Genomic DNA, 22,969 nt, shown 5'->3' on the forward strand with positions numbered 1-22,969 from the left:
GCAAGAGAACAGTAGCAGGGCGGAGGAGAGGCGTGAACGCGCTTATGTCCTAGATCCACAGTCCTGTAGAATCAAGCCTCGGAAAAAATGCATAGATTACTGATGGCTTCTAGTTATGTAAAATTAAAAAAGTTACTCTTGATGGCAATTTGTTTATTTTCTTGGATAAGATCTCAACGTCTGGATTTTTACAGTGTTATAAGAATAACCGCATTATACAGAATTTTAGATTTTTATTTCGGAATCAGAATCAGAAAAGGGCTTTATTGCCAATTATGTTTGCACATAAAAGGAACTTGTTCTGGTGACAGAAGCTTCCAGTACACAAAGACAACAACAACACAAAGATAATTACAAAAAAAGTTAATAAAACATACATATATAAAAATAAACAAAAATTGTACATACAGGTGTGCTATATAGATAGAATAGAATAAGATGTAGGGATGGACTAAGTTTTAATATTTATAAAATAGAAAATATTAAACGTTAAATGTGACATTTGCAAGCAAAAACAACAATATCAGCAAAAGTTGTGTATACATACATAAATATATGTACAGTATATACACATACACTTCAATAATGTCAAAATAATTAACAGACATCATAGGCCGGGGCTAGTTGTCACACAGGCAGCTATCTGAGTAAATAAAAGGTTTCAAATCATCTTTGTCAAGGTTGCATCAGTTACCTCTGAACTAGTGCATCAGAAGCACTCTTTATATTGTGTGATGTTTAGAAAACCTTTGAAGTAGAGAAAGTAAAATATTAAACTTCATTACCCACAGCCATACTGCAAAAAGGGAACAGATTCTCTGGTGTGATCCAGTGAAAAACAGGATGCCTGCTGCGAGAGAAAGAGAAAGCATGAGCTCAGTGAATAAAGAAAGGCACAGTGCTCTTTCAAAGTCACCAGATATCTCTTCCAAATGGGGAAATTGTCATTTCACACCCAAGCAGAGTTGCTCAAATCATCAATCAGTAAATCAATACTAATTCTGACTCCATCCCAAGCTGTTTCAGCAGACACTAAGAGTGTGGCTGCTATATGCCCTAAAGCATAAATCTCATATTCACCTGCATGGAGGGAATAAAGGAAAATGAAAGAGAGAGAAATGCTTGGAGATCTGCTTGCATTGCAAACAGATTGTGTATACTTTAATGCCTTTTCCTCAAGCTCTTCCACTTACACACACTACCGTTTGTGTGGGGTCAGTACAATTTTTAAAATCAATAGCTTTATTCAGCAAAGATTCATTAAATTGATCAAAAGTGACAGTAAAGACATACATCAAGTTATAAAAGATTTCTATTTCTATAATATTAGCGTTCGTATTTATAAAAAGAATCCTGAAAAAAGATGCATCATGGTTTACACATTAATTGAACTGTAACTAACAATATCACTGATTTAACTGTGTTTTAGATCAAATAAATGCAGCCCTTGTGATCAGAAGAGATTTCTTTCAAAAGCATTTGACCATTAGTGTAGATGGACTAGTGGTATCCGCATTGGTCAGGAGAGATTAAGGGTTCATGCGAGTTCTTCAGGGCAAGCCTAGTTTAAAACCCTGAAAGTGGAGGTCAGGTCCTCAGATTGAATGTCCTTCACTGAAAGAAGTAGCAGCACAACTCTGCTCAAAAACCATGAGGAATAGCTCCAAAGTTCAGTTCTTAAAGTTTTGTTCAAATCCCCAATATTAAATTACAACAAGTTTTTCATTTTTAGAAAGTTGTTGTAAGGACTTATTTGCTTAAAGGAATAGTTCACCCAAAAAAAAAAAAAAAAATAAAAAATATATATATATATATATATATATATATATATATATATATATATATATATTAGCTTAATATTTACTCACTTTCTGGCCATCCAAGACGTAGATGAACTTGTATCTTCTTCAGGACAGATTTAAATAAATTTTGCATTACATCTCTCATCAGAATGAGAGTCCAAACAGCTCGTAAAAACATCACAATAATCCACAAGCAATCCACACAACCCCAGTCCATCAATAAAGTGAAGTGAAAAGCTGCGTGAAGTGAAAACCTGAAATAGTTTTGTGTTGTTTTGGCAAAAAGTGATGGATTAAAATTAAAACATCTTAAAAATAGATTTGTTTCTTACAAATACATAGCTGCAAGTGAGCAGCTGATGTAATGCTAAATTCCTCTCAATCTGTTCCGATGAAGAAACTAATTCATCAACATCTTGGATGGCCTGAGAGTAAGTAAATGTTCAGCACATTTTTATTAACTATTCTTTTAACTTGATTTAAATCTGGGTAGCGAAGGCCAATCATGAAGTGAGAATCTAGAAAAGTAGTGTTTGATCTGTGGTTGGTAAAGTCCTCCTTGGATAAGATTAGAAAAGACTGAAGAATTTACTTAAGCTTAAATGATCCATAGGCAAAGTGAAAGTGCATATTTGCCAAGTCTGTCCTCTCTGGCCTGTTAAGATTAACTCATTTCGAGGCCTAATTGAAACAGAGCTAACTGACTGGCACTGAGTCATGGCATGGTGGCAAACTCACTACAGCTGAGTCCTCTCGCACGCTGCCTCCTGCTCACACAGCTGGTCCGCAATTATCTGTTTGCATGGGACCGAGACAAACAAATATGGAAGCACACTTTGGTCGCAGAGATATCAGCTGTGGTGGAACGTAAGTTTATAGCATGTGGATCAATGGCAATGTTACTGAGATTAATTTTGCATTGAAAAAGTTTTTACAGCGTAGGTTGTCAGAGTGAGGTTTGTGGAGTTACTACATCAGAGTAAAGCACATCGCCTACATTATTTAAAAATATAGGTTCCGTATTGGCATCTATAGTTCTATAAAGAACCTTAAACATCCGTGGAAACTTTCCATTCCACAAAAGATTCTTAAAGTGGAAAAGGGTTATACAGATTATTAAAAAATTCTTCACACTAAAGAAGAAATTGTTCTTTTAAGAACTGTCAACTGAAAGCTTCTTTGGGCAGCCCATAATAGTTGAGCCATTGCTGTGAAAAGCTCCTTTTGGAACCATTAAGATTCTGGTGCTGCTAAAGTTTATTGATGTAGCCTAGTTAATAATCAGTTGAAAAATATTGATTGTGAATCTGCTTGGTACATGCCTTCAGCCAAAACTCAGAGGTATTACACAGAGGAAAACCAGAGGTGTTGCAATGTCAAATGAAGAAGAAAGTATTGAGCCTTAAAAAAAAATCTAATCACATTTCAGCCATAACTGTGATATATTCAGCCATTTAGAAGAAATTTTCAAGTCTAAAGGGACCAAACACCAAACAAGACAATAGGTTATTCTTATGTGAACAGACTTCATAGGGTGGTTTTGGAGGTCAGGGGCGCTAGATGATTCTTCATAGTGAATGATTGGACTTAGACGCCCTCTGGTACACTGCCAAGCCTGTCTGTGAAGTGGCAATGATGACCCTGCTCAAGGAAATGAAGAAAAAAATAAGAAACTAATCTGTAAAGCTGAAACTGAAAACTGAACAGCATGGAGGACAACAGGAAAAAACTCACATTATGAATAACTGACTGTATATAAACGGCAGAACTGAGTATAACGGTGGACTGTACAGAGCCAAACACAGGTGACAATAAGCTGAACAGGTGCATGTCGCCCAAAAGAGAGGAAACTCCTTAAATGGCGACATCTAGTGGTCTAAAGTATGAGGTGTCAGCCATAACCAATATTTACCACTATATGAATCATTCCTGTGGGCTCAGCATGGAGACTTTACGCACTGTATCAATTTTTTTTTTTAATTGATGCATGTTTGTGTCTTCCATATATCAGCTAAACATCTTAAAGATTTTTTTTCTCTCTACTGTCTCCTTCAGCTTGCTGTTTATATATGCATGCTGTATATAGAAAAAAATAAATAAATAAAACTGACATATTACTATAACTATAGCTATATCTGTGTGTGTGTGTGTGTGTGTGTGTGTGTGTGTGTGTGTGTGTGTGTGTGTGTGTGTGTGTGTAGTTTCATTTTATTGATCTATCTTTAGATAATATATCTAATATAATCATGTATTAACTATTAACTCAAACATTATCTGCATCTCCTCATAGAACTAACAAACACATATAGTAGCAGCTTCTAAAACTGAATAATCATAATAGTCCTAAATATAAATACAAATCTAAAAAAACTAAATCTGCTGCACGTTGAACAGGATCAATCTTCTGAATGGAGGTTTCCTCATATTTAGACTATTTCCCAGCTGAGGAAGGATTGCTCAAATAGGGGTGAACCAGGAAGAACCGAAGAGCACTGAAATGACAAAATCATTGTAATTAGTGCAATTAGTGTTCTGGGATTCAAAATGCAAGGCAAATAAGCATTTCAATGACTGCTGGCTTCTATCCGCTCATCATTACACAAGGACTTCACTAATAAACAAAACCACCTCATTATTCCTTTAGACTTTCATTCAGTCCAGGCAGCTTTGTGGTCTTCTCTAGGAAGCAAAACTATGGCTGTCCTTCAACTAAAGTATTTATTACTTTATTATGGTCAAATTAGGCAAGGCCAGATTTTTCACACCATGTTCACTTGAAATTTGTGAATTTGACATTTACCCAATGTATTATGGTATACTGTATATGATAATGGAGTATGAATACTGCTACTGCAATACAGGAATGGTCCAGTAAGTCTTGTTATGAAAGTCTGCTGTACAAGTTGGCTCTTTCCCTTCAAACAAATCTAGGGTTGTCACCTTAATCCACCAGAATGATCAAAATATGTGCTGCTAGTCAAATCATATAAGTTACGTATATAATACTGTACAATCTTGACATCTAAATGAACTCTCAGAAAAGTTGTTACTTAGCCTTCTGCTTTCACACATACAAATTTGGCGCTTTGATGTTACACGTAAGAACCAATGACATGTGTGCTGTATTCTTAAACTCTGCCTTCTAGCTATATAAACGTAATGCAAACTGTGTCTAATTACATTTTTTAAGTAATAAATACTCACATACTCCTCCTATGTTGTTTAGAACGACAACAAAGTTGTTTAATATTCTCTAAAATAAAATGAATATAATTATATATTCATAAAAAATAAACAACGGGCATAGCTATGTTTCAATTGTGGAAATATAAGTCAAAAACCATTGAAATTATTTATTTGTCTTGTTTTGTTTCTTTAAAAACTGCAATAATAAATAGCTTTACTGCAAACTTTTATTATATATTTAGTTGAAATAAGTTCACATACTAATGGGCTGCAGTTTAATAATCCTACATCAGGGTTAGTCTGATTCACTGAGAGCCACGGACTACACGTTTGGATCCCCTTATCCAAAGAGCACCAGTATGAACTCTGACTGTTAAGCACTTCCTTTCACCATTTGTTGAAAATGACATTTTTTAAGGGCTTCAAATGAAAAGTGTCACAAACCTAATGAAGCACATTGATGTTGAGGGGCTAAATGCAAAATGCTGTCTGTTTCAGGATTCATCTGTTTATCGTTTCTCCGAAACCAACTGATACAAAAGCAACTTCGTCCAGGAATAACACTGAGATATAAATGATACCAAAAGAGCATTCTGATACTATTCAATCTAAAACAGCTCCACTTGTATACCAATTTCTTTGGACTTTTGTCTCCAAGGCAACAGCGGGCTATCTCTCTAAAAAGATGAAGGTTTGTGTTGGCATGGTAACCACATTGTAATCTCATTGCTTTTTTAGAACCAGGCACCAAACACAAATGTCTAATAATAATAATAATAATAATAACAATCATTATTAATCTAATATCTGTGTTTAGGAACCTGACAGAAAAGTCATTTAGCTGGAAAAGCTTTGGATCTTGTATTTTTGCAACAGTGGGTTTTGCAGGGGTGGATGATTGTGTGGGACACCACATGCTGGACTTTGAAAACACACAGAGTGTGTGGGTGCTGTTTCAATACTGCATGAAACCCCACAGGTTGTGTTCCTTTAAGAGGTTGTTAGTCTTCTCTTTATAGTTTCCATTTGTGCATCAGAGCAAACATGCATTTGCAACAGTATACCATTTTAAAGACAATGAGAATATCCAATGATAATATCATATATGACACTTCTGATATATACTTGTATAACCTACTTCTGACATATGAATAGTGGACATGTCAAGCAGTGTCTGTGTCCCTGCAACACATTTTATTTATGTTTTGCAAGGGAACATTTCCTTTTTTTTATTCAACTAGATGTAGTATAAAACTGAAATAAAAATGAATAAAAACTAAACAAATATGTAAACAAAACTACTAAAAATGACAAAACACTGAAACATTACTAAAACTTTAATAAATATTATAATGAAAAAAAATAAAAAGAGAATAAATTATTTTTTTGAAGGTTAAGCACCTCTTTTCAAACAAAGTGTAATTCAAGGCATAGATTAAATATAAATTAAAAGCTTTTATTTAAGAAAAAAATGTGATTCAAAATAGTTACCACATGGTACTCCAAGGTGCTTAAAACAACATTGTTTTATGTTCCAGAACACATAATATCATACCTTTAATTCATTTTAAATGTATTTTAATATGTTATTTTACATTATAAAAGTTTATAAGTAGCACTAGATGTACATGTGGAGACAGTTGCATCAAATGGCAATACTGCCATCTTGTGTTGAAATATAAATTATTTAATTTACATATAACAAATAAACCAATCCAAAACAGGAAACTATTTAAAACACAGGTTTTTATTAACATAAAGCCTAAACACATATACAAATTTATTTATATAAACAATACCCTATTACACCGTTACACAAAATGAAAAAAAAGCATTAAGTAAATGTTATAGAAACAAGTCAATCTGTTATATCATTCACAACATCGTAACGGTATTTAAGCTTAAACACAAAAAGTCTTCTCTCGATCTACAGCCGTCTGTAGCACACAAAAGCCGAGTTTGTCCTGGTACGCGCACGCATGCGTGAACACGTACGACGCTATGCGTACACGCTAGGGGGGAGGGGCACGTAAACAGAGAATTCCAAAAAGGAAGGGAGTGTTTCTTTCAACTGACAAACCAATACATCAAGGTATGCTTTAAAAGGGTCGTTTAGAAATTGTGCATCCTCAGTTTAAAGATTTTTTTAGTAGTTCTGCTGGCGTGTGGGTTTTATTTATTCTTTTGAATCTACATCCTCGTGCATTTACCATTTTCATCCCAACGCAGCGCCATTACTGTAACGTTACAGGGCAAAATGGACAAAATGGCCATTTTCGACTATATTGTGTTTTACGTGCAATTCTGTTCTTGTGCATTAGTAAAATGTGTGCAGGTGTGCCTTTATGCGCGTTATTCGCGGCATATATCCATATATCCATATGTGGAGCATATAAACAATTAGAATGTTGCTCCTTTCTTGTTAATTTGCTGTGCCTTTATGTCCAGCGCGTGTTTGTCGACGTGTTTTTCTATGCACGAGCTTCCATTTGCTGACCAGAGGTTATGGTAGTTCATTTCAGGTGTTCAAACCAATGCATTAAAATCCTGTAATTTTGTAAATTTCCACATTGCAGTGCATTATAAAGTAATAGACAATGCAACGTCGTGTCCCAGCTTAGATGCATACAACTTTTGCAAAATGAATGAAATCCTTTGTTTATATATATATGTACTAATGTTACCAGTCAAAAGTTTGGTATCAGTAAGACTTTTAATGTTTTTTTTTTAAATAAGTGTCTTATGCTCATCAAGGCTGCATTTATTTGAGCAAAGCAATATAAATATATAATATAAAATAACGGTTTCTATTTTAATATCCTTTAAAATATAATTTATTTCTGTTATGCATAGCTGAATTTGTATCAGCCATTACTCCAGTATAAAGTGTTACATGATCCTTAATAAATCATTCTAATATGCTGATTAATTATTAGAATTATCAATGTTGGCAACAGTGGTGCTGGAAACTGCAATACTTTTTTCAGGATTCTTTGATTAATAAAAAGTTAAAAAGAACAGCATTTATTATTATTTAACAATATAAATCTTTGCTATCACTTCTTAATAACATAACACATCCTTGCTGAATAAAATTTTTATTTCTTTCAAAAAAAATGTTACTGCCCCCAAATTACTGAACTGTAGTGTATATTGTTAGAAAAGATTTCTATTTTAAAATAAATGCTCTTCTTTTTAGCTTTTTATTCATCAAAGAATCCTGAAAAAGTATCACAGGCTGAAAAACAAATATTCAGCAGCACAATAGTGTCCAGTACTGATAATAAATCAGCACATTAGAATGATTTCTGAAAGATCATGTGACACTGACGACTGGAGTGATGATGCTGAAAATTCTGCTTTGCATCACAGGAATAAATTACATTTTAATGTATATTAAAATAGAAAATGCTATTTACATTATTATAATATTTTACAATATACATTTTTTTATCTTGTATGTTTGATCCGATAAATGCAGCCTTGATGAGCATAAGAAAATCCAGTAAAAAAAAAAAAACGTTCTGATCCCAAACTTTTGACCCAGAGTGTGTGTGTGTGTGTATATAAATTCATGGAATCTGTATTTATTGGCAGGTTAGAATCATGCCCATTCGCCGATCAGCTGCAGCCCCACCCAAAGAGGATGCACCCCCTGCAAATGCCCCTGACGGAGGTAAGTATTGCCCCTCACCTGGTACATTAGCCATATTGAGTGGGAATAATGACAGTCCACATAGACAAAATGACTTCATAGGGAATAATTCACCCACAAATAAAGTCTGTCATTATATGCTAAAATAATACTGGAACACACGCAACTTGGCACTGAAATCCTTCCCTGAAATTATATGGCTATAAGTTTTGCACGTATTTTTCTGTGCATCTCATTGTTTTCGGTTCCACAGATGCTCCTGCTGAAGGTACTGCAACTGTAGTTGAGAAGGAGAAGGAAAAGGAGAAGGAGAAAGATCCGACACCTACAGAACCTGAAACCAAGGAGGAAAAGAAAGCAGGAGATGAAGGAGAGGAGGTAACCGCTGATGATGAGGGGCAGGCCAAAGACGAAGGAGAGACACCTGATGAGGGGGAGAAAACTGAAGAAGCTGCAACTGAACAAGGGAAGAGCAAGAAGAAAAAAGCCAAGGACGTTGTGGCCAAAATGTAAGTCTGGCTGTTGTACAAAAAAAACATAATTTATTATTTAAGCATTTGATAAATCATGCTCGTTTCTGGCATTTGCTCAAATGTTGCAGTGACAAGGAAGATGACAAAGGGAAAAAGGTGAAAAAGAAGATTCCTGCTTGGGCGACCATTTCCGCCAACAAACTGGCTTCCACCTCTCTTTCCCAGCCCAGAGTTGAAGAAATCATGATAGAAGCAATTGAGGTCTGGTTCAGAATTGAGCTATTCAGTTATCTTTTAGAGAGGATCTGATTGACTTTTCACTAATTCACTAATCAGTTGTTTTAAAGGTTTTAGTTGTTAAAATGTGCAGCACTGATGACATATATTTGTAGGTCAGTGTGAAAGTCAGCAACAAAAAAAAAAAAAAAAGATTATTCCATTGGCCTTTGAATTATTGAAAAAAAAAAAGGCTCTGTGGACTACAAATGTTTATGATAATTACGTGTTTTGTTATTCATGATAATCAGAAATGAGCACAACTTTTATGCAAAAACTTAAGTTTGAAGCCTAAATACAATCAGCAGAAGTGGGAAGTTAAACGTTGCCTGTAAACAAACTACATCACAGTCACATGACTTTAACATCACCGTCATTAAGCATTTTTAAAGAACTCTTTTGAACTTCCCGGCAACCTCTGTTTAACCTCAGAGTTTACAAATTTTTTTAAGTGAGGTATTACTGTAGTATTTTATGTTGTAGTAATAATAAAATGAGAAAATCTCTTTAGTGTGATTTAACCACAGATCTTATTTAAGGCATTTAAGCTAAAGCTCATTTTAAAAAAACAGTGATTTTAGGACGATGAAAATAAAAGTGCAAGAATTGCTCTGTTTCAGGACTCTGTTTTCAATTCTTTGCAAATCAACGAATCAAAAAATGCCGGCTCATATGTACATCTTTACAATCTACTTACAGAGTTGCAAAGAGCGAAGTGGCATGTCTACGATCACCATTATGAAATATGTTATGAAGAAATATCCATCTGTGGAAATGGACAAAAAGACCAAGAACCTCTACAAGAGGGCTCTGAAGCGAATGGTTCAGAAGGGCACCGTCAAACAGGTCATTTGCAACTTAATACTTGAATATTTCTTGTTTTATAAGTCAGAAGCTAACTATGTCTCATCTTTACACACAGCTGAAAGGCAAAGGCTTCTCTGGAAGCTTCGCCATTGGGAAGGTATCAACACGTCACTTGTTTGTTGTTTAAGTTGTTGAACATTGCTGAGGCACATGAGGTTGAGTACTTTTTGTCATCATTTTTGAATCTTTCATTTTGTCGCTGCAGAAGCTAGCTGCGTCTGCGGGGCCGAAAGAGACGCTGGGAGAGTCTCTGCCCCTGATCATCACCCGCCTCTGTGAACCCAAGGAGGCTTCCTACATCCTGATCAAGAAGTACCTGGAGCAACACTTCCCACAACTCAACGTGGATAGCAGGTCATTACCGACTTGTGTTTAGACTACAGTTTGAATCTAAAAGAATTTACTTAGCATTAGGAATTAAATACTGAATTCAGAAGTTTGTACGATTGTTGAGTGTTTTGGAAAGAAGTCTCATCTGCTTACCAAAGCTGCAACTATTTGATCAGAGATACAGTAAAAACTAATACTGTGCAATCATTCTAATATGCTGCTCAAAAATATTTCTTATTTTTAGCAATGTTGAAAACAGTGATTGAAGGATTGGGTTGTTCTCTATATCTCTCCAAGGCCTGAGGTGTTGAAGAACTGCCTGCAGAAATCTGTGGAAAAGGGCTACTTGGAGCAGATCACTGGAAAGGGTGCCTCTGGAACATTTCAGGTTAGTTAACAGTCTGAATTGCTCCGCGCCTAAAAGCAGGTTTGATCAGACTCTACATTTGCCTTTGACAGTTGAAGAAAGCTGGGAATAAAGTGCTCTTGGGTGGCGGACTGCTGGAGGACGCAATAGTGGCCGCCATTACAGCCATGAATGAGCCCAAGACCTGCAGCATCACCATACTGCGCAAATTCCTAATGGAGAGACAGAAGGAGCAGAATAACTTTTTTGTCGGTACGGTACACAAGCTCCTCACTTATCACAGGCTAGGGAGCGTTTTCAGTCTCTGAGGACTCAATTAAGTCATATCTCTTTGTACTTGCTGTTATGGATCATTTTTATAATTATTTTCTGTCTTCTTGCCAGTGCCAAACCTGAAGAGAACCTTGCAGAAGTGTAAAATGATGGGATGGATGGAGCAGATTTCTGGACATGGACTCAGTGGGTCATACCAGCTAAGCTATCCATATTATCCAAGGTAAGTTTAGCTCACCCTAAGCCAGCTTATTTTTGCTAACTAAAACTAAAAGTGTTAAATTAAAAAAACGTTTTTGGTAACTGATATAAGAGGAAATAAAATTAAATATAATTAGTAGTTGACTAGGGGTGTAACGGTACGTGTATTCGCACCGGACCGTTTCGGTACAGGGCAAATCCCGCCCTGCAGCTGAGGCCAGCGACACACTGGATGCATGGCACAAGCGTCTTAGCTGCGTGGCGTGCCAGCGTGAGACGCGCATTTAAAACGCGGCTCGAGCTACGCGGAACACGCGTGCATGCTAGAAAATATAACCGACGCCTATTTTTCACGTGACACGAAAGCGTGTTGGAAGCGTTTCTAGGCAAAATAGAATAGGAAAATATGTTTATATGTAATTTTGTACACAAATACATATTAATTCATGACACTTTGATGTTTGAAAGTCTATAGGTTGACATATATTCAGATATAAATGTAATTTAAAAAATAAATTAATAATTATCGATTTTCAAATATTGCACCTGTCAAACATAGTCTATTTTGCCATCAATACTGTTGACAGGTGCAATATGCCAGTATGTCACCGTCCTAATGTTTTAAAAAGGCATCACGCGAATTTGAACATCACTACAACTAGGAAAAAAAAAACGACTGTAATTCAAACTCAGCTCCCGTCGGCATTTAAACAGACCTTTGCTCTTAATTCCGATCGGTCCAACGCAATAACCAAATCTGAGCAGGTCTAAAAACTGAAACTGTTTCTGCCCTTTACACTTTGGAAAAGTTATATATATATTTTTTTTTCAATTTGAGCAGGCCTGTAAGCTGGGATTGGTAATGCTGCACTGTAATCATAGTTATTTATTTATATTTTTCATTATATTTTATTATATGATATTGGTTTGAGACTGAGAGTATTTTATTTAGTGGAGAACTTTGCAGCAGTATTTTATTTCTTATTATTTTTTATTTTATATATATTTTATTAAAAAGTATTTTAAAAAAAGTGTAAACAAATTTTTAAAAAAAGTTTATAGTAATAAACAACCTGCAGTTTAATGTTTGCATTTCTTTCCCTTACTGTACCAAAAATGAACCGAACCGTGACTTTAAAACTGAAGTACGTACCGAACCGTGATTTTTGCATACCGTTACACCCCTATAGTTGACAAAATATTGCCTTGGCAGCTAGCCGAAATAAAAGACGTTTACATTTAAAAAATAAAATAAAAAATAAAAGTACTTAAACTAAAACTTAAATAAAAATACATTTAAGCTGAATAGAAATATGGAAAACTTATACAAATGACTGTAGCACATAAGAAATTACTGAATTTAAAATTAAACTGAAAATAAAAGCTGATTCAAAGTATATAATGAATTATAGGATAAGCAGTAATAAAATTACATCGCCATAAACAAAATGTACTTTTGGGCTTTTCACACTTGCGGTCCTTAATGCAGGATTATTGTTTTGTTTTGTTTTACACAAAAGAAACTCTTACAGGTTTGGGGTGAACTTGGATTGTCTGCACATAGTTGTTTCTTGAGGTAGTTTTTTTTAATTAGTTGATTTCGTCATAGAAGTGTCATAAAGGCATTCTATGAGATGATGCAATTACATAAACTTGAATGAACAAATGATCTGTCTCTCCTCTCTGCAGTCCGGCGGTTCTGTTTCCAGAAATGATGGCAAAACTTAAACAGAAGGAAGGACAAAAGGAAGGACAGAAGCTCAAACGCAAGAGAAGTGATGAATCTGATGAAGAATCCGAAGAAGCGGCAGAGGAAGAATCTGAAGAGGAAGAATCCGATGAGGATGAGCCTCCCCGAAGAAACAGGTAAAGCATATCACATCACAGTATCCATATAGATATTATCTGATACTCAAACTGTATCTAGAGATTTTATTGTCATCGAGACTTTTGGCTTGGACAAGGCTAAACATGCTTTTTGTTTGTCCGCAGGACTCAGCGTGCAAAACGAACGTCTGCGTCCAAAGCTCGTCAAAATAAAAGGGCTAAAAAAGTCAGCAGAAAACCTCCTGCTTCAAAGAAATCAGTTGCAACAGCCAAGAAAGCCCCTCCTCCAGCCAAGAAAGCCCCGCCACCAGCCAAGAAAGCGCCTCCACCGGCCAAGAAAGCCCCTCCACCAGCCAAGAAGCCAGCCGCTGCGAGCAAAGCAGTGTCTCGAAAGGCACCAGAGCCTGTCAAAGCCACACCAGTCAAGAAAGCCGCCATGACCAGTAAACCGAAAACACCAGTAGCCAAAAAGATGAAAAGCAGGGGGTCCAAACGGCCATCGCCCAAAGCAGCTAAGAAGGAGGCAACTGAATCTGCTGTGAAGGCTAAGCCAGCCGCCCGCAAATCACTCCGAGCTCGGAAATGATTCCCGTGCTTTCTGATGGCAGAAAAGATCAACTGTTGCTGCGTAGACTGCAGTGCTGGCTATTTTCTCCTCTTATTTTTGTAGAAACTTCCATGTTCTCCTTGTCTTGGGCCCTCTGATGAATATACGTAGGACCTCTTCAAAGTTATTCTGCCATTTAAGTACAGGCATTTTGTGTTCAATATTCTTAAATTACAGGTAAAGATATAGAGTAGAAATGCTACTGTTTGTGTTAAGATGCTCATTCAGGTCACCATTATGAGAACGTCGAGAAGGAGCTGTTCTCAGTTGTGTATCAACAAAAAAAATCTATTATTTAAAGTTCTCGTAGTCGGTCTTTCTGTAGAGGCAAGCATTTCAGTTTTTCAGCCGCCCCTTTCTCATCAGTGTTCAAGAAACCTCTTTTCGTACGTTTTATTTCGATCATGTTTTGTGAAGTTACTGTTGTAATAAAAAAAAAAAAAACATTTTGTTGATGTTGGCTCTTTCGTCTAAGTCAAAGTAAAGAATGATTATTGATGCCTAACTTTAAGTTGAACCGTCTACCTGAAAGCAAAATTGGATTTATTAAGATGCATCAAAGAAACGTTGGCATCCATATCCACAACTGTCTTTTTGTTCTGTATAGTCTATGAAGAAGAATATAAGTTGAAAAGATTTTCCGAGCACATTTGACACACTATTAACCCGGTCATACTCTTGTGTGTTAGTTTATCAGGGGGTTAGATGTAATTTTATGAGCATTGCTCAACTTACCGTGTGCATGCATGTAACTGATATACTTTTCTGTAGTCCTTAATAAAGTGACTATATTTGTATTTCATTGTTTGGCCATTTTTTTTTTGGGGGGGGGGGGGTGGTTTGGTTTAATATTCAGTTAAGATTAATGATAAAACAGCACTTAAATGACTTTAACTCTGAAACGCAAGGTTTGTGCCATTATCACATCAGTCTATATTAATGTGAAATTCTTCATCTTGTTCTAACATGCACTTAAAGAATGCTTTAATTCAGTCGACTTTGAAATGTTTACACAAAACAACGTATCTTGACTTGCTTTGACTTGATTTGGTGCTTACAGTTTCCTATCATTCACAATCATCAAAGGTTTTACAGGACCAGAAACCGCAGTAAAAAAAATATATATATATATATATATATATATATATATATAAAATACTAGGAACTAATTATGATGACTAGTATTAAGAATAATTAATATATATATATATATATATATATATATATAATTATTCTTAATACTAGTCATCATAATTAGTTCATATATATAGGTTATATATTATGAACTAATTACGATGACTAGTATTAAGAATAATTACTATATATATATATATATATATATATATATATATATATATATATATATATATACATACATGATTATATATACATACATATATATATATTTTATTATTATTATTATTTTATTTATTTATTTATTTTATCCATAGATTCTCAGACCTTTGTTAAAAATCATATTTTGTATTTAAATCTCATTTTATAGTATAAATAGCAGTTTGCGAACACAAAAGGTAACTCTCTTTTTTATGTCTCAGCGAACATGGGTGACGCCCAAACAAATCTATATTCTGCAAAAATGCTGCCCTACACTATTATTTATTTATTTATTATTTAGAATTATTATAATTTTTATTTATTTTTATTTATTTTTTGAATATATATTGTAATAAAAGACTGAATCAATTGGTGTGTATTGTTAAATGAATCAGATTCAGCGATTTATTTCTGATTTCCTTTCTACTTCAAGGAGTCGGGATTCGGGAAATCAGACTGTGTGACTCACTTCAAAGAGTCGGAGATCCCGTAGAGAGTGAACGGGGCATCGAAGAGTCTTGTCAAATCTTTCCCTGATATTTCCCAATGAATCTTCTCCGGCTCTGGATAGGCGGGATTTAGAGGATTAAGGTGAGTCAGGAATCCAAACCCCGGAGGATAATCGACCCACCCCGCGAGGTTCAGTCGCGTGGACAAATGTTTGTAAGTTTGGATTTGTTTCATATTACCTGTTTTACTGTTATTTCAACCACTTTCTGTATCCTCACGGTATTGTTCAAGTATTAAAGCGTTGTTATTTCAGAAAGTTCCAGAAGAAATAACGTTTTCTTCCGTTTTTTTTGTGTGTGAAATCGGTTTGGCTGTGTCTCAAAACACACTTTCATTTTGGCCAGTCTTTTCACCGTCTTCTGGTGTTTGAGATAATGCAGCCTGTAGGCTATCTTTGAGGAATGTGTGCATTTACCGTTGTAAACGTTAAGAGAGTGTTGCTTTAATAATCTGTTATCTTACTTTCACTAGTTGTACTGTGCTGTTCTTCCTTAAATTGAAATGTTGGAGGAGTGTGGCTTATCTTATTTTGACAAATATGCTGACCTATTTTTTCTTTCTTTTCTTTTTTAAGCAGTAGATAAGGCAAATGCTCAGATTGAGACATGGATGAGACGGCTAGCAAGGAGCATGGAATTGTAACAAGATCTGCCGAGGTGAAAATATTTTTGGTTGATTTTTTTTTTTTTTTTTAAATTGAATTGTTTCATCCTACACATTGGCATAATTATATCTTGAAAACATCTAACAGTTCTGTTTACTGTGTAAAAACTCCATAATTGTCTAGTACATTGGCTCATTTCCTGTGGATGACAGTTGTTTGGATGATCAGATTCAGCAGCTGCACACTCAGCTGAAGTCTTTCAAGGTAATTGGTATGAAGTTAAATGACCTTTTTCATATTTGTTTTCTATACAAAAGTTTGGACACTTGACTTAATTTGTTTTTAATGCTCTTGAAAGGCTTTTGGTCTAAATACATATGCTTATGTGCATGCAATTAGTTTTATAGACCAATATAAATGATTGACATGAGTATTTCATCATTTTAATGACTTTGCTATTATTGTAAAATGTCAATATTTATTTATATAGCGTTTTATACAGTGAAGACCGTTTTAAAGCAGCTTCAGAGGAATAAACAAGAAAGTAAGAGTATTAAAGAAAGAATTCACTTTGAGAATGGAAACATTTTCTTATTTACTCACCTTGTGACATACAGGATGTGCATGTCTTTCTGTCTTCATTCACAAAGTAATTAAGGGTTTTTAAAGAAAACATTCCAGGATTGTTCTCCATTATAGTGTTCTTCAATGTTGGCTAATGGGAAATTGTTTTCCTTAAAAACCTTAATTTCTTTGTGAATCACAAATTGCGACCGAAGACAGAAAGATATGAACATCTTGGATGACACGGGGGTGAGTCAATTATCAGTCATTTTTTGAGGAAGTGAACTAATCCTTTAATGTTGCAAATGTCTTCAGTTATAAAATGAATAGAATATCATCTGTTAAACTGATCTGAAAACACAGTTATGTCAATGGTTAGCTCGATCTAGCTCTGTGTTTATTCAGCTTAGTTGAATGAAAAATTAAATGTGGAAAATAATCTAAATGAATATGGTTTATAAACATCTGTGTCTGCAGTACTGCAAGAGCAAGCGAACAGTCTCATTGCGATTCTCTGTCAAGGGAGTCAAAGTGTATGATGAAGATGAAACGGTAAGATCATCTTTGGATTTCTGACTTTGCACTTTGTGTGTGTCATGTGGTTGAACTCTGTCATGCATCTCTTCAGACGCTCCTCATGGCTCACGCCATGTGTCGAGTCTCGCTATCAACCTCCCGTCCGTCTGATGCCCAGTTTGCCTTTGTCTCCCATAATCCTGGAAACTCTGATGCCCAGCTCTATTGCCACCTCTTCAGAGCCAGACATGCCCGAGCTGTAAGCATTAACATGACGAAACCCAGCAAAGGTTTTGTGGTTGATGTGTTAATCACTTCAGTTATAAAGCGTCATATTGTGTTTGTAATATTGCACATGTCGGCTCTAGTATCAAGTCACAGTAGTAATAATAATTAGTGCCAAATTTCACTATATACCCTCAACTAGATAGGATTAAATAAATAAAAAAAATTAGAATAACTTATCAACCACTGTAAGAATTGAATTTCTTGTTTTTTCTCAAATACAGGCCCAGTTCCTGAACCTGCTGCTTTGCCGCTGTTTCCAGCTGTATTTTCTGGAGAAGCACCCAGAGGAAGCACAGGACGAGTGTTCAGGGAAGAAACCAACTCGAACACCATCATTGCTTAATCAAGGATTCCCTCTCAGTGTTAGTGCCTTGGTGTCCTTCCGCAGGGCCCCAACACAAGGCCTACTGCCGGGGGCAAAGGTTTGTTCTCAACATCTCTAGAATATTTTGCTTGGAAAGTTTTCAAGGTTATGAAAATCTATATAAAGGAAATCGATACAATTGAAATAAAAAGGAGTTGAAACAAACACTAGTTTGATTTTAATTGAGTAAAACTCACATATAAAACACAATGAGGGTAACGGAACTCAACAACAAAAAAGCAAATAAAAATGTACTTTGGTTTACTTTTTTTAAATGTCTAAAATGTCTCAAGTAGTATTTTATATAGATGCATTCCGCTATTACAGTACAAATACAAACTAATGTATTGCCCTCTAGTGGTTGGACAGTTAGCTGCAGACTGGTGTCAAACAGGACTATTAAACATTATTGAAAGCAACAAATATAAGTACTATTAAAATATGCAAGTTTCTGAACAATACAAGTAACAAAGAACCATGTCAATGAGCAGACATGCTTGATTGCACACTAACATGCACCGAATATTGGGTCAGTATTAAAAAATTAATACTTTTTATTCAGTGATCAAGTGACCGTAAAGACATTTGCAATGTTACAAAAGATTTAGATTTTAAATAAATGCTGTTCCCTTGAAGCTTATATTCATCAAAGAAAACAATCTATGTAAACTTAAAAAGCTGACGAAAAGCCCTCAATATCCCTTTTGAAACTGCCTGAGAAAAAAAATCCTTAACCGTTTTTCCAACAGTTCGAATGCTGGACTGTTCTGCAGTGTGTTCCTCTTGATTTCCCTCAACAGGTGTTCTCGCAGCCGAGCATGGAGCAAGTCAGCAGTCCTGAAGAGGCCCCCACTTCCTCTCCGACTTTAGTTCGTAAAATGGCAATTCGAACTAAAGTGCTGCGCTCAGGAGCGTATCGCTCTTTTACATTTACTCCCACAAAACAGCGCCACCTGCAGGATAAACTGAGTGCACCACAAGGTGGGATAAGTGTTCATAGAACACTTTCGAAACTGAAAGAGCTCATTAGGTAATGCAAACATCTAGTTAAGGTGACTGGCTTAAGACACAGTGGGTTAATTTATTATACTGATCATTTCTCTTTGGTTTTGGTGGTTGCTGAGTCAAAAAGGTGGTGGGGATCTCCATAATATGGATCAGTGTTTTTTTTTTTTTTTTTTTTTTTTTTCTTCTTAAGTCTTATACATATATAAATCTTTTTTCCAGACAGTAATGTTGTGTGCTACTCCGAATATTTTTTATAAAAATGATTTTCTAAAATAAGACTGAACTTGTGGTCAGTCCACACTAAGAATGCTGCAAAGTTTTCTTTTGCCAAAGAAAACAAACATGGACAGAGCATTTGTGAAACTTATGAGAACTTGATTCCTGTGGGAATCTGAAGAATCTTTTATTTTTGTGAAACAGAAAAGGAACAGGCCAATGCAAAAGCATTCAAGTCTCCCAGTTTGGCCGAGACAGAAGAAGCTCTCGCTCAAGCAGTGTGGTGCTGGGCTGGCGTGTCTAGGTCAGTATTGGTGCACTAAGACAATGAAATGTTATTCTGGCAAATTTAAAGGAACCGTTCACTCACAAATAATTTGCTGAATATTTACTCACTCTTAGGCCATCCTATATATAGATCTGGATAAATGTAAAGTCACATCATTGCTCACCAATGGATCCTCTGCAGTGAATGGGTGCCATCAGAATGAGTCCAAACAGCTGATAAAACATCACAATAATTCACAAGTAATCCACATGACTTGTGTTCCATCAGTTAATATCTCGTGAAATTGAAGGCTGCATATTTGTGTGAACAAATCCATCAAGTTTTTGACTGTAAACTGTTGCTTCCAGCTACAATAGGAATCCTCTATACATAATCGTCTACATATAACATTGCTTATATTATGTATAGAGGATTCTTATTGTAGTGAAAGGAATCTAGTCCATAGAGAAAAATGCCCAGATCAAGCACCATTCTCACACAAAAAATGTCCAAAACAACGGATGGATGTTTGTGCTTTTATTATGGAAGACTTCTTATTGTTATTATTAGATTTGTTTCTTACAAAAAGGCAGCTTGTTGCTTCACAAGATGTCAGTTAATGGACTGGAGTCGTGTGGAGTTACTGTGATGTTTTTATCAGCTGTTTGGATTCTCATTCTGACGGCACCCATTCACTAAGAAAAAAAACTCCTTAATGTTTTTGGATTGCCTGAGGGTGGGTACATTTTTTGCTAATTAAAGTTTTCCAACCACAGTAGTGTCAATGCTTTCTTTTTTTTTAAGCAAAATCTCTTAATAGTGACTTTTGCATATTTCTCCAGATGCCTAATTCTATTCTGAACACATTTAAGATTTTATTCTGTCGTTTGTAAATTTTAGGCACATGTTATCCCCTGATTTTGGGTGATATACCTTTACAGCCAATAACTATATCTTCAATAAATCTATTTCTAAATAAGCTAGGAATTACATAAGGAATCATTGCTTCATTGCTTTTAATGTGGTATGTGTAGTCAGAAATCAGAGACTCTGATTTCCTTTACAGCGACTGTAGTTCCTCACTTCTGGTGGATGATGTCTTGGGTGCCTTCCTGCTATGTCCTCATCCCAAAAAGCCCAGCCGTGGGTCTCTTGTAGTCAAATTTCCCTCAGGACTGGTAACTCATCCGATTAAGAATTCCAAGGGGAAGTTCCGGCTCGAGGTGAGCAAAGATGGAAACATTTTCATTAGTCTTTTTTTGTCTTTCTTGCTTCACTCTTAAACCATGTGTCTGAAGTAAATTGCAGTAAATGTTTAATTTTCCTTTACAGAAGTGCCACATTGACTTTGAAAGCCTTGCTGCTTTGATCGAGTACTACACAGAGTTCAGTGAGGAGCTGGAATGTTCTCTGAGCTGGGCTCGCGTCAACCACTGCTACGATTGGGAAGAGATGGTGAATAAGAGTTCACGTTCACTGCAGGACAACAAGAAAGGCACATTCAAAAACCAAAGTTGGGTTTGAGTCCTGTCTTGTATGGACTTTTTTTTTAATCGTTTTATACTGTATATTTTACTTGCTTTTAAATTTTATCGAGCTGCTGACATAACTAAACCTTCCTAACAAGGATCTTAAATCACTGGCACTTTTTTGTTTGTTTTGACATTTTGAAGGGGTACTTCTGTTTTGCCTGCTGGGAACAATCTTAACTCACTTAAAGCACTCATGTTGTTGTAGGTTTTTTTGTTGTTGCCGTTTTTTTTTTTGGGGGGGGGGGGGGGTTAAAGTTGTGTTCTGCTGAAATGAGCACCTCTGTTTTTCATGTAAATGTCAGATTTAAATGTAAACTTGACAACTTTTTCGAAGGTGCAGACTGTGTTTCATGTACCATGTCTTATGTCTTTTTAGAGATAACTTAAACGCATTCATTGAATGATTTCTCTCTCTCTCCTGCTGGCTTTATCTTAATGTTTTATAACTCTTGCACACTGCACCTCATAAATGCACACATTTTCTGTTGTTAGCTTTGCAGCAATGTAAACTGAGTGTCTTTACCTCTTTGCATAAACTGACTGATTATACAGTCATTTTGTCTCCTTTTCTTGTATAGTTTTAATATTCATAACTTCAAAAGAAACCAATGGTATACTGCTATTTAACCAGCTATGTAGATATGGGAAAGTTTAATTTATAGATCTATAAATATGAGTGTGTGAAATAATTTAGTAAAGCGATATGTAGACTACTAATACCAACTTCCTAACATCCTAGGATGCTAAACTTGTTTGTAGTGGGAGCACTTTGTAGACGGTCTCGAGTGACATCAGTCATTGTCCGTGTTTCATTGAGCCATGGAAGAGCCGCCCCAAAAATTCACCTTTGATGGGACTTATTATATGAACCATTCCACTGAGCAGATCTACAACGAAATTGCATATCCTCTGGTGGAGGTAATATTGATTTATATGTGTGGGTGATTGGTCACTGTGACAGCTAGAGCCTCTACAATGGGCTACTTTACTTTGTGCATGCCCATAGATATGGTTATCTGATCCCTATTGTCTCTTATCTGTAACAGGGCACCATAGAGTTTAAATCAGTCACGGAAGTTACCTACAGCCCTTCCTTTTATTGATTATTGACTAGATGCGCATAAGTTGGGCCCTTTAGACTGTAAATATTAAGCTTTGAGCATCTGTCTGTCTGTCTAGTTGTTTTTCTCTCTCTCTCTTGCTGTCTGTGTTTAATTTTGCATAATGCTATAATCAAATACTACACAATTATTTTGTAAAGCAGGTGTAACTGAGGGCTATGGGACAATTTTCGCTTATGGACAGACAAGAAGTGGCAAGTCTTTCACTATGCAGGTGTTCTAGATCCTCCATCCCAAAGGGGAATCATCCCTAGAGCTTTTGAGCACATCTTTGAGACAATCCAGGTAACCCTTGTGTTGGGGCCCTGTGGAAGGACACTAAGGCACTAACTCACATGTATTTTTTTTTTTTTGCCATGTCTGTAAATAAAATACACAAAGATTGAATGAAATGCTGCCTCCTTTATCTGTATTAAGGAAGAATTGTGCAAAATTAGTGCTCTATGGTTGCACACACAGTTACATAAATTATAGTAGTAACAACCAACTTAATTTCAGTTTCTTTACATATTTAACATGTAAATACATTTAGATTAATACATTTACATTTATAAAGAGTCCATAGAAATTATGAGAAACTGGAAATGTATGAGGTAGGTTGTGGGTGATAAGTCACAGACACATGACTCTTCTCTGGCTGGTCCCACGCAACATAAATGAACCAGTTCTGATTATCGCAAGCAAACATGTCATCAAGCTCTGCAAGCTGTCTGTAAAAGCACCACAACACAGCCTTTTCACATGCCCTTATTTTGGGCTGGAGGGTGTCACCTACCTTG

The 22,969-nt window shown here is 35.7% G+C and overlaps 2 protein-coding genes across 3 annotated transcripts; both read left to right on the top strand.

Annotated features, from left to right (window-relative positions):
- Nucleotides 1–6,932: 6,932 nt before the first annotated feature.
- Nucleotides 6,933–14,344, top strand: LOC113055489 (heterochromatin protein 1-binding protein 3-like). Its single transcript, XM_026221843.1, has 12 exons — nucleotides 6,933–7,080; nucleotides 8,586–8,664; nucleotides 8,897–9,152; nucleotides 9,245–9,377; nucleotides 10,092–10,238; nucleotides 10,315–10,356; nucleotides 10,465–10,613; nucleotides 10,887–10,977; nucleotides 11,049–11,208; nucleotides 11,341–11,452; nucleotides 13,120–13,296; nucleotides 13,423–14,344. The coding sequence occupies exons 2-12, from the start codon at nucleotides 8,595–8,597 to the stop codon at nucleotides 13,841–13,843; spliced, it is 1,758 nt and encodes a 585-aa protein (XP_026077628.1). The 5' UTR covers nucleotides 6,933–7,080; nucleotides 8,586–8,594; the 3' UTR covers nucleotides 13,844–14,344.
- A 1,340-nt stretch (nucleotides 14,345–15,684) lies between these two features.
- LOC113055490 (SH2 domain-containing protein 5-like) lies at nucleotides 15,685–21,624 on the top strand. 2 transcript variants are annotated; one of them, XM_026221844.1, is made up of 10 exons: nucleotides 15,685–15,862; nucleotides 16,284–16,365; nucleotides 16,497–16,577; nucleotides 17,355–17,429; nucleotides 17,506–17,652; nucleotides 17,903–18,103; nucleotides 18,846–19,026; nucleotides 19,474–19,573; nucleotides 20,604–20,760; nucleotides 20,870–21,624. In XM_026221844.1, the coding sequence occupies exons 2-10, from the start codon at nucleotides 16,315–16,317 to the stop codon at nucleotides 21,059–21,061; spliced, it is 1,185 nt and encodes a 394-aa protein (XP_026077629.1). In that variant the 5' UTR covers nucleotides 15,685–15,862; nucleotides 16,284–16,314; the 3' UTR covers nucleotides 21,062–21,624. The 2 variants fall into 2 exon arrangements, with proteins under 2 accessions (XP_026077629.1, XP_026077630.1); XM_026221845.1 differs by having other exon boundaries at nucleotides 16,287–16,365.
- The last annotated feature ends 1,345 nt before the right edge of the window (nucleotides 21,625–22,969 follow it).

Source organism: Carassius auratus, chromosome 36 (assembly GCF_003368295.1).
Source record: "Carassius auratus strain Wakin chromosome 36, ASM336829v1, whole genome shotgun sequence".
In the NCBI taxonomy this organism is placed as follows: domain Eukaryota; kingdom Metazoa; phylum Chordata; class Actinopteri; order Cypriniformes; family Cyprinidae; genus Carassius; species Carassius auratus.